At 35.9% G+C, this 18,197-nt stretch overlaps 1 protein-coding gene across 1 annotated transcript; it reads left to right on the top strand.

Annotated features, from left to right (window-relative positions):
• Positions 1-211: 211 nt before the first annotated feature.
• LOC124622018 (NADH dehydrogenase [ubiquinone] 1 alpha subcomplex subunit 9, mitochondrial) lies at positions 212-17,671 on the top strand. The gene is made up of 7 exons (XM_047147570.1): positions 212-334; positions 2,049-2,260; positions 5,670-5,963; positions 6,814-6,947; positions 9,530-9,691; positions 16,970-17,156; positions 17,245-17,671. Exons 1-7 carry the CDS (start codon positions 295-297, stop codon positions 17,422-17,424), a joined length of 1,209 nt encoding a protein of 402 aa, XP_047003526.1. The 5' UTR covers positions 212-294; the 3' UTR covers positions 17,425-17,671.
• The last annotated feature ends 526 nt before the right edge of the window (positions 17,672-18,197 follow it).

The raw sequence follows: 18,197 nt of genomic DNA on the forward strand, positions 1-18,197 counted from the left end.
TACATACAAATATTAAACATCACACAAAAACTAATCTTACCACAAAATTTTTAAACCGACGACTTAAAGGGAAGTTCTGTTCACATTGCACATTTGTCCTGTTTTTTTCTAACTTCTATTAGATTTTCCTTTGAGTAACGGAATTTTTGTCTTAGCATGACGAATGGACTAGTGTGAATTGACCTTAATAGGTAAATACCTTGGTCGCCATGATGAGCGAGTCGATAGCGATACGATTCTCACACGAGAAGGTTATCTTCCATACCGCGCTGACCCACGGTGTCTTTGACAGAAATGGCAGGGTTTGCCGTGCAGACGGTTCTGCTGAGCGCAAGTGAGTATGGGCGAAAATAAATCTGTGCTCATTGGTTTGTTGACATAATAAATGACCATTTGTAAACACGTAATTACGCTTGAGAAAGGTACAGGATGTTCACCTTTGAGCATAAAAGTAGGCGATATGAGGAGATTTTGTTTATGGTTATTCCTTTTCCTTTCCCATGAACACGACAGAATGGAAAGTGCGACAGTAGTTGGAGAGTTACACGAGCTCCATTCCACTGTTTACGCTTCCGACCAACGTTTCTGATGGTACAAGAAATATATGGTCAGGTATCATACATTCATTCCGGCCCAGGGAAACACCGATTTTTAAATTTGCTTTACCTTAACACTTGCGATGTAGATAACTGTGTTTCAGATCAGTTTTCCAAACAGCAAAGTGTAGAAATACATATGTTACATACTAACAACGTAGAGAAGTAAGAGGTGTGTGTACAGTGTTTTTCAGACATAGGGGATACATTTTACATTTGAAAGACACGTTTGCTAGAAAACAGACTTGGGGATGTGGGGGAGCTAATCTGCTATTATTGATAGCCCTAATTCCAATGCGGAAAGAAAATAAAATTGTAGCAGTTGTAGCTTAAAACTATCAGAGTCAGCCATATAGGCTGACAGAATGTGTTACCCAAGGATTTTCCTAATCGTAATATATTCCTACGCACCCAACATCAAAATTACAAAACTAATAAAATACGTTTATCATACTATAATGTTTCTTTCTATCTAAATTCTTGTATATATTTGAACTCTGCAGATGGATTGTTCTGTTTTGTTAAGAGAACATATTTCCTCAAAATGTAGGTAAATAGGAATTATCATTGCTACATGCAAATTATCGCAGTGCATTCTGAAAGCTTTGAGATGAGCCCTGGAGTATAGTTTGTTTGTAACAGTATGTGTTTAGAAACTTCATGTCATAAAAGTTTTATTGGTTTTGATATTTCCCCAAGTCAAACAGCTGAGCTGGCAGGTGTAACAAACATTAACAGACGAGACACTTGGTGATATATTTGTTACTCAAGCCCCATGGCAATCTTAATGCAAAAAGGTGTTTTACAAAGGTGCATAGAAAATGTAATCCAAATTGTTTTCTTTTTTCATCTTAGTGACACTTCTTCTAACAAGATGTTAAGATAATGAGCACAAATATTCCACTTTATTAAACATGCTATCTTGGTTGAGGATGTTACAAGAGAGACTGGATGCTATATGACTATTGGCATGTTCTGATTATAAGATTAATTGGGGAAAGTATATACCATGCAGAATTCCAATGTTGCTATTGCTGTTTATTTTGTATGTCTGTATGGGATGCTGAAGCCAAGGCATTATTTCTGTGAAAAGTGATGAATGCCTTAAAACATTTCAAATTTATTTTTGTCAATTAAAAAACCCTACAAAGGAAAGGCAGTGCAGTTCATAGATGCACATAAAAATGAAATAATCGACTAGTTTTTGAACTTTTGTCTTTTCTCTGGATGCAGTAAAAACACTTCCTCAAATTTTTGAAGCTGAAGGTTATTTAAACTTGTTTGTGCACACACATTCAATTTGTTTTACCTGCAAGTGAGCATTTACCTGTCTCAGCTGATTTTAATGTGTTTTCATCCTGAGATTTCCGCTATCAAATTGCATTGTTTGCCTTGGGTTTTATGATTGGCATTACATATCGACTAATGGTATATAATTTTTTTGTTTTGTAGGGCATCAGCTTGGTGCAGCAACATCGGTGAACCTTGTTCATGTGGCTTCATACAGCAGTGATGTCCATACAATAAAGAATCCAAAATTATCCCAACTGAAAAGAGGAACTGGTGGGAGATCAAGTTTCAATGGAGTTGTAGCAACAGTGTTTGGAGCCAGTGGTTTTCTAGGCAGATATGTTTGTAATCGGTTGGGGAAAATAGGTACACAGGTATATATTTTCCTTCTGTAGCCTACAGTACCATATTATTTCAGTATAGTAGTTGCTAATCTCTCATTTGTTGATTATAATCTTTTTGTCTAACTCTTTTATTAGTGTAGTATAAATAACCAATAATATGGGGATAGCAAGTGATGAGAGTAGGATAATTGCCAGCCAGGACAGCTTTTATCGCATCGAGGATGACAACACATTTGTTACAAGAAGGTGAGAGAGAATAATTTCAGAGTAACCAGTTAGAGGCATGGTAAATGCAACTTTTGTTTCTGTCAAAATTATAAGATTGTCCAGAGTCCATTCCATGCTCTCCACCATTATTTAGAATATGTTGACTGGCCTGAAGTTGTGATTATATGGGGGACAGGAGAGTTCATTGCAATGGATTGCTGACTATTGCTTTATTCAAATCCATTGCTTACTCCTGGGTTGTGTTATGGTAGAGAGAACATATATTGGCATTTGACAGGAGAATATGGGCTTGGTACCAGGAACAATAAATTTCAGCTAGTAATAGTGAATACTCCATTCAAGAATCACACGAGGAGGAAGTATACTTGTCAAAGGTTGCGAGACAGAGGAAGATTTCAGTTGGATTATATCACAGTCATGCAGAGATTCCGAAATCAGATGCTGGACTGTAAGGTGTACGCTGGAGCAGATATAGACTCAGATCACTATTTAGTACAGATGAAAAGTAGGCTCAAATTTTAAGAAGCTAGTCTGGAAAAATTAATGTGCAAAGAAGTGGGATATGGATGTACAAGTACTAAGGAATGAAGAGATGCACTTGAATTTCTCTGAAGCTATAGATATTGCAATAATGAGTAGCTCAGTAGGCAATTCAGCTGGAGAGAAATTGACATCTTTAAAAAGGGCAATCACAGAAGTTGGAAAGAAAAACGTTGGTACAAAGAAGGTAACTGCGAAGAAACAATGGATTACAGAAGAAATGCTTTGATGGATGAAAGGGGGCAGTACAAAAATGTTTAAGGAAATTTAGGAATACAGAAATACAAGTCAATAAGGAATGAAATAAATCCGAAGTGCAGGGAAGTTAAGATGAAATTACTACATGAAAAATGTGGAGAAATCGAAAAAGAAATTATTGTTGGAACAACTGACACGGCATATGGAAAAGTCGAAACAATCTTCGATGAAATTAAAAGCAAGAGTGCTAACATTAAGAGTGCAATGGAAATTCCCTGTTAAATCCAGAGGACAGAGTGGATAGGTGACAAGAGTACATTGAAGACCTCTATGATGGAATAGACTTGTCTGATGACACTATAGAAGAACAGGAGTTGATATAGAAGAGATACGGAATCCAGTATTAGAATCAGAATTTAAAAGAGCTTTGGAAGATGTAAGATCAAGTAAAGCAGGAGAGATAGATAACAGTCCATCAGATTTTCTAAAATCTTTGGGGGGAAATGGCAACAAAACAACTATTCAAATTAGTATCTAAAATGTGTGTATCTGACGATATTCCATCTAACTTTTGGGGAAACATCATCCACACAGTTCCGAAGGTTGCAAGAGCTGACAAATGCAAGACTTATCACACAATGAGCTTAACGGCTCATGCATCCAAGTTGCTGACAAGAATAATATTATGAAGAAAAGAAAATTGAGGATTTGTTGATGAAGATCAGTCTGGCTTTAGGAAAGGTAAAGACACCTGAGAGGCAAGTCTATTGTCATGGTTGATAATAGATGCAAGACTAAAGAAAAATCGAGACACAGTCATAGGATTTGTAGACCTGGAAAAAGTGTTCAATAATGTCAAATGGTGCAAAGTGTTCGAAATGCTGAGGAAAGTAAGGGTAAAGTATAGGGGAAGTCGGGTAAAATACAATATGTGCAGGAACCAAGAGTTAACAATAAGAGTTGGAGACTAAGAGTGAAGTATTCAGATTAGAAAGGGTGTAAGACAGGGATGTAGTCTTTCGCCCCAACTATTCAATCTATACAGCGAAGAAGCAGTGACAGAAATAAATAATTTTTTTAAAAAAAAAGGTTCAAGAGTGGAATTAAGATTCAAGGTGATCATATATCAAACATAAGATTTGCTGATGACATTGCCATCCTCAGTGAAAGTAGAGAACCATGGGATCTGATGAATGGAATGAACAGTCTAATCAGCACAGAATATGGATTGAGAGTAAATCGAATAAAGACTAAAGTAATGAGCATAACAGAAGTGAGAACAGTGAGAAAGTTAACCTCAGGATTGGTGATCACAAAGAAGATAAAGTTGAGGAATTCTGCTATCAATGAACAAAATAACCCATTACAGACGAAGCAAGAACAACATATAAAGCAGACTAGCACTGGCAGAAAGGCCATTCCTGGCCAAGAGAAGTCAGCTAGTATCAGACATAGACCTTAATTTGAGGAAGAAATTTCTGAGAATGTATGTTTGGAGCACAGTGTTGTATTTTGGTGACACATGGACTGTGGGAAAACTGGAAAAGAAGAGAATTGAAGCGTATGAGATGTGGTGCTGCAGAATAATGTTGAGAAATAGGTGGACTGATAAGGCAAGGAATGAGGAAGTTCTCTGGAGAATTGGCAAGGAAAGGAGTATAAGGAAAACACTGACAAGAAGAAGGGACAGAATGGCAATACGGCTGTCAAGACATCACAAAATAACTTCCATGGTAGTAGAGGAACCTGTAGAGCCAAACAGAGATTGGAATACACCCAGCAAATAATTGAGGATATATGTTGCAAGTGCTACTGTGAGATGACGAGAGTGGCACAAGAGAGGAATTTGTGGCAGGCTTCATTGTACTAGTCAGAAGACTGGTGACCCAAAATTTGTCACTGTGAAATATGTGTAATTGTGTACATAGAATCAATTATTGGCACACTCTTCTGTTTTTCTGTCACAAGATCTTATTCTTATAGCACATACAAGATGGAGCCATGATTGCAGTAACTACTAGATTTGGCTGTGTTTAGATTAAATTAATTGTTAAATTATGTATTCTCCAAAGAATAATTGTGATGATTGCATTTTTACTCATATCAGTGAGTGAAATGAAGAATTGAGGGATTAGTAATAATAAAACATGAATTTTAGTGCTCCAATTCATAATGTAGATCTGTTTCCAAAACAAAACGCATAACTGAGCAGTTGTATTCATTAACTGATGTAACTCCTAAATGCAATATCTGACAGGTTATGTGCACTGAGACATGTTGCTTGTCATTTCACTTTGTTTTCCTTCATGTGTGGGTTAGTGTAGCTTTCATTTAGTTCGTGGTAAGCAACAGCTTGCCTATTCTACAAACCAATGTATGGTTTTCTTTGCAGTATTTACTTATTTAAGCAATCCCATGTGAAGATAGTCCTTTGTGTCAGATTTGTTTCTCATAATTCATGATTTTGTCACAGCTGATAATACCATATCGTGGGGACCACTATGATGTACTAAGGCTGAAACTAGTTGGAGATTTAGGCCAAGTGCTGTTTGTGCCTTATGATCTCAGAGATAAGGAATCTGTCTTCAAAGCTGTAAAATATTCCAATGTGGTCATTAATCTTGTTGGCCGTGACTGGGAGACAAAGAATTTCAAGTTTGATGACATTAATGTGGAAGGTGCCAGAACTATTGCAAATGCTGCTCGTGAAGCTGGAGTAGAAAAATTGATCCACCTGTCTGCACTGAATGCAATGGAGAATCCAGAGGTACGTTAAATATTCAGTAATAACGTATGGTGGTCATGATTTAGTTAGGTTATCTTCCACAACAGACAATAACGATGATGATGATAGTGTTAAGTTGACAGACATTACCATACTAACTGTGGTCTTCCACTAGGGAAATGTTGATAATGGCAGCTAATAACTTTCTTTACAGGTGCAATCATGAATGTTCTTTTTTGACCATGCTAATTTTCATATTAACCATTTTATGGGAATGAAGATGTTTTCGTCATATCGTTTGTTTGGAATAAATGATGTGGACAGACAAGTGGGCAAAAGTGCAGATATGGTATTCCTGTGTCTTCTGTTGCATGTTGCAGCTGGTAACTGCATGATGGGAAGTGAACACAATGAATTGTCATATTTTTTTGTGTTGAGATTTGTTGGCTGCACCAGCTCAAAACCAAATTATCACATCCAACCCTAAGCTCAGCCTCAGGCTTTGTTAGAGGTCAGTCTGTCACCACATCTTTTCTTCCATTTACATTTATTGCCTTTGCCAACTCTCAACCAAACTGTCACATTCCAATCTAACTTTGGCCTCGGGCTTCACTACAGTTCAGTCTGTCACCACATCTAGTTTTCTTCCTGCTCTCCATATTGAATACAAATGCTGTTGTCCACTTCCCATAATGCATCATGCAGTTACCAACTACAGTACGTTAAAAAGACACCATAAATGCACTTTAGCCGAAAAGCCACATACACAATTAAGTCCACTTTTACCTTATAAAGTGCATAAATAGATTACGGGGCTAGCAGAAACAGCATAACTATTCTGCTAATAAGTAGTCAACAATTAACACAATATATTAATCTCTCTTTGTTCTAGCCTATTGTTATCCCAAAAGGCTCAAAATTTTATCAGAGCAAATGGAGAGGTGAATGTGCTGTAAGAGAAGCATTTCCTGAAGCAATAATATTTCGTCCTTCAGTCATTTATGGTCAAGAAGACAGATTCCTCAGGTATTTGTTTTTCTTATTACCAGATTGAAATGGCACTGCAATTTTGTTCATACTTGGTGTCTTGAGCCATTTTCTGTCATGTTTAAATTTGTGGCAGTAATAAGGCATACTAATTTATAGCTAGACCATTACCTCTGTAATTTAGATGAAAGTGATTTTGAAGGTCATTCATGTTCGTAGTATAAATGTTGAAAACTATAGTACATTTGTCCACATTCTTAAATTAACATAACACACTTATTTTTTTGTTTTTCTTAATCGTTTATGGTGATGCGTTGTATTATTCTCTCTAGATTGTGTTCATTGTCACATGATAGAGATATGCCATAAGATAATTGTGTGTGCTGTCACTGTATATCAAAATAATGGCATTTTCTTTAACAGTTAGTGACTGAAAAAACTAACAAATCATTACAGTTCCTTATGTTGAAAGTATTCTGAAAAATATCTATACACAATTATAGGCTTGGCTTTTCTTCACCTCCTGAAATGAAAAGATTTCCATAGGCGCGCGAGTGTTTAAATTCCACCATTTACTAAAACAATTTAATTCATCATCACGGTGAAATGGTAGGGAGGTCCTGCAGCTGATTAAATCTGGTAATAGAATGAGGAAGGGCAACTGACAGCTCAGAGTGTATATGTATCTCCAAACAACCATTATTATATCATTTATTTATGGCTTAACAGGATTTGAGAGTTCATTTCTCATTCTCAGATGTAACAAGGAGCTCTCAAAACTAGTTACATCCAAAATAAATGGTATAATCGTTGCTCTCTGGAAATAATTTATATCAAGTTTCTAATGTTGTATGTATCTGTGAAGTTGCTTCCTTTTTTTTCCTTTTGGTGTAAAGTAGTGCTTAAGAATCCATAGTTTATATAAATCGTCCTTTTAATTCCAGTGATACTGTTATGTAATGAAGGTATGTTTCAATTATTTGATTTTCTGCATCTGAAATAGTCATTTGTATTGTCTACAAAATGAGAGTGCAGATAATATTTTACGTCAAGCTTTTTCAGTTCTGCTTCTTAGTTTGTGGTAAATTACTTTATGTTTGGTCCCACTATTTTGGATGCTTGCTCAAATGTCGTCATTTCTTTGTCAACACAATTGACTATGTACCTTCAGCTTTATTACTGGATCACTTTTTCCCAAACGGACCATATTTAAAGTGTTTCAGTGATGATATTATTTTTTGTGCAGCATGAAAGCTCTTATTTAACGTCTTCAGATTCGTTAGCAGAAAAATATGTATGTCAATCTAATATTTCTATCACATTTAGTCACTTGACCAACCAGATTAAGAAAATGTAATTATTTACAAAAATTATTGGGTAGATTAAAAAAAAAAAATTATATACGGCCCACTGCCATTCAAGGCAAGCAAATTATAAAATTAGTCAGGTAATGTGCTGATTTTATATTTTGTAAACTTGTAATGAAAAGGAAACCAGTACATAGAAATCATTTAATTACATCGTGGTACATGGAAAAATACTTTCATACAGAGGACGTTGTGCACTGTCGAGCATACTCCAATATGATATCTTAACAGATATTTCAAAAACTATCTTTATGTATTTTGCTGTTGTGCTTACCTATAGTGACTTGACAGTATGTATGAATAACATGTGGAAATCAGTTCAAAAATCTCTGCCATGATGTATTTTATGTAGTACTGGTGTGGTTGATCATCTTTTACTCCTGTAACTGATTGATCAAATTCTGGAGCAAGTGGCTGGGGTTTAGACACGTCTGCATTGTGCCAAGTAGGATTACTTCATCATTGTGGCAGAATTAATTGTGGATCCTTGACTTTTGAGTTGTCATGAAAAAAACTACTGACATGTGTCTGTAGGTGGACAAAGGTCTCACCACCCTCATTACTACTTGACGTTTCATCAAGTTGTGTAGATTTCCATTCAAGTTGAATGGCTTCTCCAGCTCATGATACACCTCATCTCCATACACTAACGAAAAATTTTTACTTTTTTGTCACCAATCAAGTTGTTATTTTTTTGTTAATACTATTATTGTTGTGTGTTGTTATTATTGTGTCTACTTCACTTACCACCACTCAACAGTAGCAAAATGTACCAGTACTGATAACAAATTACTGCTGAATATTTACAAATGAACAAACAGTTTTATGAAATACAAATCCGCTATCAAATGTGACACATGTTAAACACTTGTAACAAAATATTGGAAAGTGCTGTCTTAGTGCTTAGGGCTAATATTCCATCAGCAGTCTGTTGACAATAAAGTAGCATCAGTTCAACATAGTTAAGACATGAATAAAAACACACACTTACATGTTTTCAACATTTTTTTGCTTTTCTTCCACTGCAGATGTTATGTTAACTATAGCTGATCTCAATAACTGACCACTCAGAGTGCTGAAACTTGCAATGGTAGGTCATGGTATCTCATGGAAGGTGAGCAAACTATTGGCATGTGTATCTTGCACATTACATGGTATCTGTACTACATAAGCTAAGAGTTCTGCGTGTCGTATATGACGTGTGAGGTTGAAGAGGTTAAGTGTACTCATAAGTTGTTGGATTTCCTGTTGTAGGTATTATGCTCATGTTTGGAGAAGACAGTTCCAAGCTTTACCATTGTGGAAGAAGGGTGAGCACACGATAAAGCAACCAGTATTCGTCAGTGATGTTGCAGCTGGAATTATCAATGCTGTGAAAGACCCAGACGCTGCAGGGAAAGTATTCCAGGCTGTTGGGTAAGTATATTAATTGCAAGTTCAGTAAGAGCATATTCTAAACGTTATGAGCCATTAACAAAATTCAGCTGTCAGCACAAGGCGCGAAGTTCTGGTGTAGGTGGCCTTGTGACAGTTCAATGTTAATGCTCTGTTTAGAATTGTAGTAATCGAGATGCATGAAGAATTTGTTCCCAAATGTATTAATTCAGTTCATTCTATTTGTGGAAAACTAGAATTTTAGTGTTTTAGTAAATATGTACTTTGTGATGAAATTTCTGTAGTAGTGAATTGCTTACATTGCATTTTGCAGACTAGGAGGATTTCATCTCAAATCATACAGGCCATGTCAATTCGTGGTCATGAATTTCTCTGGAAAAAATATATATTATACCTCTATATCATTAGTGTTAAGAAATAAAGTATTTTAATTTTATCCTAATTGAATAATAAACCAAAAGTACTGGAAACTTGGCCGATGGTTTGAGTTAAAGATCCCTCTTGGCGTGTTAAAATTTAGTTGACACCTGCACACTTATGGGTTTCCTTTAGCTTACAAATTTAAGACAAAACTATGAAATTTAAGTTAATTTTTCTACTTAATAAAATTTTTTTTTTCTAAGTTTGAAAAGTCGTAGAACACTATCTTTTCTATCATATTACCTGATGCTACTGATGTAATTATAAACAATATCTTCTCTGCTCCAGCTGTCTGTATTATCTACATATTTGTTACAAAAAATGTAAAAAATTGCATTTTTATGAGTTTTTACGAATTATTTACTTGAAAACCCCCATCCAAAAACTTTTTAGAACTAAACAAAATATTGTTTGGCTAATATGTTATTAATCAGTGCGAACACAGTGGGCAATATTTTTCTGTGCAAAATCTTAAAAGTTTTTCAACATTCTGCATATTTCGCGTCACTGAATTTCTAGTGTAAAATATGCATGTTGGCAACACTGTTTCCAGCAATCTTCTGTTTATAACAAACAAGTGAGAACTTATAAGTAAACCATTCTGCAGCGAGTTTTGTGTTTGGTTTGTTAGACACAGTGTCAGTGAGCAAATACAGTAGTGAAAGAATGAAGTGTGTGGACTATAAAAAAAACACACAAGACGGTGGTGTTCAAGAAAAGTGAAAAACACTTAAGTCGTTGGAAATCCATCAGATGTATTGCAGAAATATCTTTGTCCTCAATTAACGTTATTAGCATCACACCATTGTGCAGGAATTGCTACACTCATTACAAGAAGAAATTTAGTGACAACCCACATGAATGATCACCATACCCGAATGTGAAACTGAAGAAGACAATGCAGATGTTTATATTCCTGGGTGTGAAGTTGTTAATGCATTGAATGTAAGCATTTCTGCTGCAACCCCTATTATATATCCCCTCATAAATCTCCAGGAAAAGTAAGAATTACAAGAAGAAAACAGTATGTAAAAAGAAAAGTGGAAGAAATTGAAACAATGTTTACACAAGCAACATCTTCAAAACTTTGTGAAGTGTATAATGTAGATGCACTTGCTGATGTGTGCACGGAATGTAATGTGTGGTTTCAAAACCTAAATACTGCTATCTCAGCAGCTACCTATACTAAGAAGGCACAGTTACTGACACTGATACCAGGTAGTTACTCTAAGCAGCAGATACAGAAATACATATCCATTTCCTCACGTTATGCAAAAGCTTGTGAAATAAAGAATGTGAAAGGTATTTGGGTATGCCCAGATTCTTATTGTGGGCATCCATTGTAAGATGATACAATTACTATTGCTCTGGAATATCACCCAAGTGATGACAAAGATTGCAGCAGGCAAAGGCCTAACCAGGCTGATGTTATCTCTGTTGGTGAAAATGGTGAAAAAGTTAAAAAGGTAAAAAGGTAAAAATATATTTGACAAGACCAATAAGGGAGTCATATCTCCTATTGAAAAAGTAGAAACCGAATTTAAAAATTGGTCTCAAAAAATTCTTCTCCTCTCGACCAAAATAGGTAAAATGCCAGTCATTGAAGGCAGTATCCTTATGTATTTGCTGCACTAATTTGAAACTTGTTTGTTTCGCTATAAGGAGTGCCATAGGAGAGTAGTACACCGAGATGGACCTGATGCTTTTGTGTATATGTCAAGAACCACAAGACAAATGCTGGTTGCAGGAGTGTGCAATGTGTCCTGGTGCTGAAGTGATGACTGTTGAAGCAAGTAACCTATGCATTGCCACAGGGAGGATAGTTTGTGAACTGATGACCTTAGCAGTTAAGTCCCATAAGATTTCACACACACTTTTGATAGTTGGTGAAGAAGACAGTAGAGCCAGAGAAGTTTGTTACAGATGTTAGGCATTGGGTCATGAAAGGAATAGCTCACCATCATATCTGGAGGAGTCAGAAATAGGCCATACAAGAAGTGAAATCAGTCACATTCCAGAATACTGACACATTAATTGTTCATTTCGACTTTTCTGAGAACTGGTCTCTTTCTTTGCAGAACGAAATTCAAAGTTACCACTGGCGTACATCACAGGTATCAATATCCACATGTTGCTCATTTCCTTGGAACATCACACTGTTTTGCTATGGTCAGTGATGATTTCATTCATGAAGTGTATGTGACTGATGGTGTAACATCTCATTTTAAAACCTGCTGTCAGCTCTATGAGCTTGATCAATAATGTAGTACAGGAATTAAGACATAAAATGGATATTTTCAGCAACATGTCAGGGAAAAAGTGCATGTGATGGGGCATGAGGTATCTGTAAACATCTTGCAACAAGATTTAATCTTCAGCATGAAGCTGTTGATACTATAAGAGATGCTACTGAATTTATACACACCATATCAACATTAGTAACAAACAAGAAACTCTAATTCTAAATGAAAGTACATAAAGGGAATTATGTTTAAAAAGAGAGAAGAGTGGTCTGCTATGAAGTCTGTGGTAGGAAGTCAATCAAATCACTAGTGGGATGCATCCTGGAGTGGCACATACATTGCAAGAACAGTTCTCCACAAAATGCAGTCTGTTACTGTGTGTGAAATGCAGAGACCACATTATACATTAGAAGACTTTGTAATGAGACACTTCATTTTTTGTATGAGAATCAGTGGTAGGTGGGACAGATCATAAGTGCCTCTCATGAGCTGCACAATAAAACCGCCACCTTTATGACACCTCATGGTCATGCTAATGGTTTCAAATGGCCATTATCAAAAGATTAGTATGCAGTTCCCATTTCCCAAGTACTGCTCTTTTTGGATCATCCTTGTCCATGTGTAAAGTCAGCTTGGCTGTACAAGTTCAATGAGAAGCAGATGAAAAAACAGAATGAACTTTTTTCAACAGTGCATTGTTGACTGTTACAGTGTAGGCAATTTTAATTCATAGAAAGTCATGAAGAAGTAAAATCATGACAGAAGACAATAATAATTTGTGAATAATATCATGAAAAGAAAAATGAGTATAAATATTGTATATATCTCATTTGTGTAATAGAATGCTTTCAAACAAGATTATGAATTATTTTCCCACTCACTTATAACATTGTAAAGTAATTATTTTGATTCAGAAATACCAGTTTTGCATGACATTTACTTAAAATCAGCACTCAGTTTAAATATTTGTCAGTTACTTTTTTGACCTTCAGAGTAGAGCTAGGTCTACTTAAAAAATCTCTCAAATTTTGTACAGACAAGTATTGCCCATTCTGATTGTACATGCCCTTAGAACAATGATCAACTAACATACAATGAAATTTTTAGAACATTTAGGATGGGGGGGGGGGGGGGGGGGGTTTGGAGAAAATGATTTCTAAATAACCAAAAAATTTCAGATTCTTTCATCTTTATGTACAAATATTTTGATAGTTTAAGAATTTCATGCATTAATGTCATAGCTGACAGTGAGCAGTCATTCCACTTCACCATTTCTCAAGACAGTTGACACCCTATGACTACTCATATTTTCAAAACATAATTTTGAAATTCGCAAAAAGTCACACATTTTTATAGTTTATTAAAAAAAAAAAAAGAAACCCTCGGAAGTGTGTGTGTGTGTGTGTGTGTGTGTGTGTGTGTGTGTGTGTGTGTGTGTGTGTGTGTGTGTGTTAATCATGTCTCATAGTATTTGGAACAAAGTATTTAGTCAAAATTCAGATCTGTCTCTTTTGGTTTCTTTATTACAATTTTTCAATTTTCCCTTTCGTTATGACATTTTCACAAATAATCTCATTTAGAGAGAGGTGTAGCATTTTAACAAATCATCAGAAAATCAACATATTGTAGTTTTGGAGAGGTATCCTTTGGAACTTCAACACACATTTTTTTCAGTAAACATTCACTCTTGGTCTGTATGATTTGAGATGGAATCACCTGCCAATTAAAATAACTTCTGGTAATTTACTAACACTGGTACAATCTAAGTCACACAAGTCAATAAAAATATGATATGAGAAACATTACAATGTGGTAAATATTTGTTTAATGTAACATTAGCTAAGAACAAAGCAACGAGAACTGTATATGAAATGCACTATTGCTAGTACAAGATCGGTCTGTTAGAGCTTTGATGAATGATGAACAGAATAAGTACAGGGTGCACATAATTAAAACACTGCTCAGAATGATGTCAAATTTGATCAGCATATTATTGACACAAGGGGAAATGTCATGGAACACAACAGCTTAAACAAAAATTTGACAAACATGTGGAACTATAAGTGTCAGAATATGCGCATCACAGATGCACAGCACACAGCTGTTCCTCAGTTTGCGTCCAAGACGTCCAACATGGCTGTCTCCGTGAAGGATTGTATGCTGCTGGTAAAGTTATTTTACAAGAAGAATGAATGTGTGCTAATAGCCCTGCAGAAGTTTCGGACACTCAATGGTATGAAAAAAGGCATTGATCCAAGATGTGATAAGGCTCTGGAGAAACTGATTACAAAATTTGAAAAGACAAGTTGTTGTGAAATGCAATGTGGCGGAGGAAGGAAAGCAGTTGATCTATTGTCTGTCGAAGATGTTTACACAGTATTGCAGGATGGGTCAAGTGGTGGTGTGTAAACATGCAGTGCACAGAGAATTGCCAGAACATTGGACATACCTGCTAGCACAGTGCGTAAAATTGTACAAAACATTCTGCAGCGTTATCCAAACAAAATCACGCACGTTCAGGAGTTGCTTACTGCAGCCCTGCCAACAAGACAAATGTTCGGTCTGGACTTCACGTGGAAATGGATAATGAACAGCTGTGAATTATTTGATGGACAGATGAAGCCCATTTCCATCTCTGAGGATGTGTCAGTTCACAGAATTGCAGAATGGGGCAATGGAAAATCTTCACATACATCAACAAGTACCACTTCATTCAGCAAAGGTGACTGTATGGTGCCGGTTGATGGCATCATTTATCATAGGGCCGTATTTTTTCGTGGAGACTGGTCCTTTTACCTGTACTGTCACTGGTAAACTCTATGAGAGTCCTTTGCACAGCAATGTCATTCCAATGCTTAAACAGCAAGGATGTGTGTGGGTAGGATCGTTTTTATGCAAGATGACACTCCTCTGGACATTGCACAGCCAGTAAAGCAGCTGCTGCAAAGCATTTCAAAAATGCTAGAATTATCAGTTGTCATTTCCTTACAGCCTGGTCATTCAAAACACCTGATTTTAATCCATATGACTTCTGGCTGTGGTGTTATCTGAAAGATCAGTGGTTCTCTTTATACAGTGGTTTGAAACTGGAACTTCAATTATGAACACCCTGTGTCATGTTATTATATTCGAGATGACACAAAACCATGGATATTAGTATGAAAACTACTAAAAGTTACACTTATATTTCCTCAAACATTGAAGTAAAGTATCATTTGAAATACATAGTAGTGACTGTAATAATTTTGAATATTGGCAAAAATATTCTGAATCCGTAACCTTCTAGTGAAGTGGTTCCATATCACATGTAAGAAAAGTATGGTGTAGAAAGATCTGAGAGCTGTGTGTCAGAGGAAGAAAGCAACCCTATGTAGATTGGAGAGTGTCTAACTCTGCTTCTAGCCTCATTAAAAATATTAGAGCATCAAATGGCGCATCCCTGCAATGTAGCAGCTGAAGTCCACTTGTATCAGTGTCACTGTTGCTGTTTGCTTTCCTGTTACCCTCTACATCATCCCTATCATATGTGATGGTTGTGACTTTCACTGTTGTTAGTACTGTTACCCCGTAAATTAATGTGAATTGAGATGATATACATCATGGTACTAAATGTGACTTATCTAAAGCCTACTTGCCTTCACATACCGTACAAAACATTTCTTATACTATTTTAAGTGCATTGTCCATTGCAGTTGTTATTTTCTTTATGCATAAGTGCAGGGTGTGTCTCAATTAATGGCATAAACACATACAGGTGAAGATACACAATGCTAAATGCAAAAAAGTCTTAGTATTTTTGAGTAATTCTGAATTACTGATAAATACTGAAATTGTTTCTTGTGAATTTCTTCTTTTTCCTTCAGTAATATCTTCCCATTTATTATTTTACAGTCTAATTTCTAAAATGGTGATAGTCATTCATAAAATACCTGCCTGAAATTTTATGTTCTCTTTTAAAACTGGAAGCAATGTTCTCACTGTGAGCATTCACCATTAATTCTAGATTAATCATGTATTCTTGATGGAAAGACACATTTATTCAAATCACCCTTTCAGTTTTTATCTGTTTCCTTAAACATTTTTTATTTGCTGTGATAAATGAGACAGCTGCCATATTGACCTGTAGCTCTCGTGTACAACACAATTGAAGCTACCCGAAGAACATCTGTAGTTAGTGTCAGCAACATTCAACTGAATGGTTTTCAAATTAGTAAGTGGTTAAGACCAGTCATGTTCTTCATGAATCTGTAAACTTTTTACAAATTTTCACAGCTCTGCCAGTGCACAATTTACTTACACCTACTTTCATCAGTGAATAAAGTGTTCACAATTCTGTTAGTATTTCCTGAATGGAGTCTAACTATGAGAATACAGAGATTGTCCCTGTAGATATGAACCTGCTCCTTCTCTCACAGTCAAAACCAGCATATATTTACTGTGAATGCTACTATAGCAAGTGCAAGGTAATAGAAATATTGTGTTAAAGTGTTCTGAAAAATGGAAGAAATCAACTGCATGTTGTTGGTTCTTTTACATGTGTGTTTTTTATTGCTTAGTTATTAAGTCAAGTAGCAATACGCTGATGCCAGGGATAAAAGTACATATTCTGAGATAGATTTTTCTTGTCTCTTTACAGTCCAAAACGCTATTTGCTGTCTGAGCTGGTGGACTGGTTTCATCGTGTAATGCGACGCGATGAAGAGTGGGGCTACTGGCGATATGATATGCGATATGATCCTCTGTTTTCACTGAGAGTAACTTTAACAGAAATGTTGTGTCCTAGTTGGCCTGTGGGGTATCTGCATTGGGAGGGTATTGAAAAGGTGAGTTGTGATTCCATGTTTGTACATGGCCTTTGCTGATCATTCATGTTGAGATTTTCTTCTGAACTGTATTTATTTTCTCCCGTAGGAGCATACAACAGATATTTTGGAGAGTGGGGTTCCCACTTTAGAGGATTTGGGTGTTACACTGACACACATGGAAGATCAAGTTCCATGGGAGTTAAGACCTTTCAGAGCTGGAGCTTACTACCATGAAGAATTGGGTGAATTTGCCCCTCCTGCTCCTCCAAATTCTATACCTGTGTAGTGCTCTGCCAGAACAACTTTTTAACAGCATTTAGACTGTATCTAGTTCTAATTTTGTAAATTATTTTTGGTCCTTCTGATTGGAGCCATGGTATTTAACACATTGTGAGCATTTGATTTTTCACTTTGAATTTTCTTGGAAAATCTACAGAAGTTTCTTCCAAAATCTAGTTTTGATTCCACAATATAATAATCTTATGTTAATGTTGTGATATGAAACGATAAATACAAAATGATGTATATAGTAACACATGTCTTGATCCCGAAGAGACTGAGTTTTGTTAAGTAGTGACAAGAATTGCATTAGCTTGCTTGGCATGCCATATTTCACTTGGCATTTTGAACAGTGAACAAGGACAAGAGAAAAAACACTATAAAAATAAATTTTCTGTTACTTTGAAGAAATCACTGGTTGAGAAAAAAGTGCATACCATATTTACCTGGTTATGTGACAGTTTTTTCCCCAGATTTGTTGTGCAGAATGTACAGGATCATCACACATTTGCAGATTAAGCTTTATTTACAAAGGTCAGCACTTTTATTTCTGCAATAGCTGAATATAGCATTCATGTTAAATTCACAGTTTAAGCTTTGGTAGTTGATGTCATGCACAGATTTAAATTGGCGATTTCAGATTGTGGAGCAAAGGAAACAGCTGATCCTAGCACTAGGACAAAGATAGTGAGTGGAGTTGCAGGTGAGTAATAAACTAAGTCATGTTGACAGCTGTAGAAATATTTTTCTGTCCTGTGCTTTTTATGAACATCTACCATG

The sequence above is a fragment of the Schistocerca americana genome, chromosome 7 (assembly GCF_021461395.2).
Source record: "Schistocerca americana isolate TAMUIC-IGC-003095 chromosome 7, iqSchAmer2.1, whole genome shotgun sequence".
In the NCBI taxonomy this organism is placed as follows: domain Eukaryota; kingdom Metazoa; phylum Arthropoda; class Insecta; order Orthoptera; family Acrididae; genus Schistocerca; species Schistocerca americana.

Excerpts from the sequence above, each read along its gene's own strand:
- LOC124622018 (XM_047147570.1), top strand. The coding sequence starts at position 295 with ATGGCAGGGTTTGCCGTGCAGACGGTTCTGCTGAGCGCAA. Across the intron at positions 335-2,048 it reads GACGGTTCTGCTGAGCGCAA|GGCATCAGCTTGGTGCAGCA; the intron begins GTGAGTATGGGC and ends TTTGTTTTGTAG. Across the intron at positions 6,948-9,529 it reads CAAGAAGACAGATTCCTCAG|GTATTATGCTCATGTTTGGA; the intron begins GTATTTGTTTTT and ends TTCCTGTTGTAG.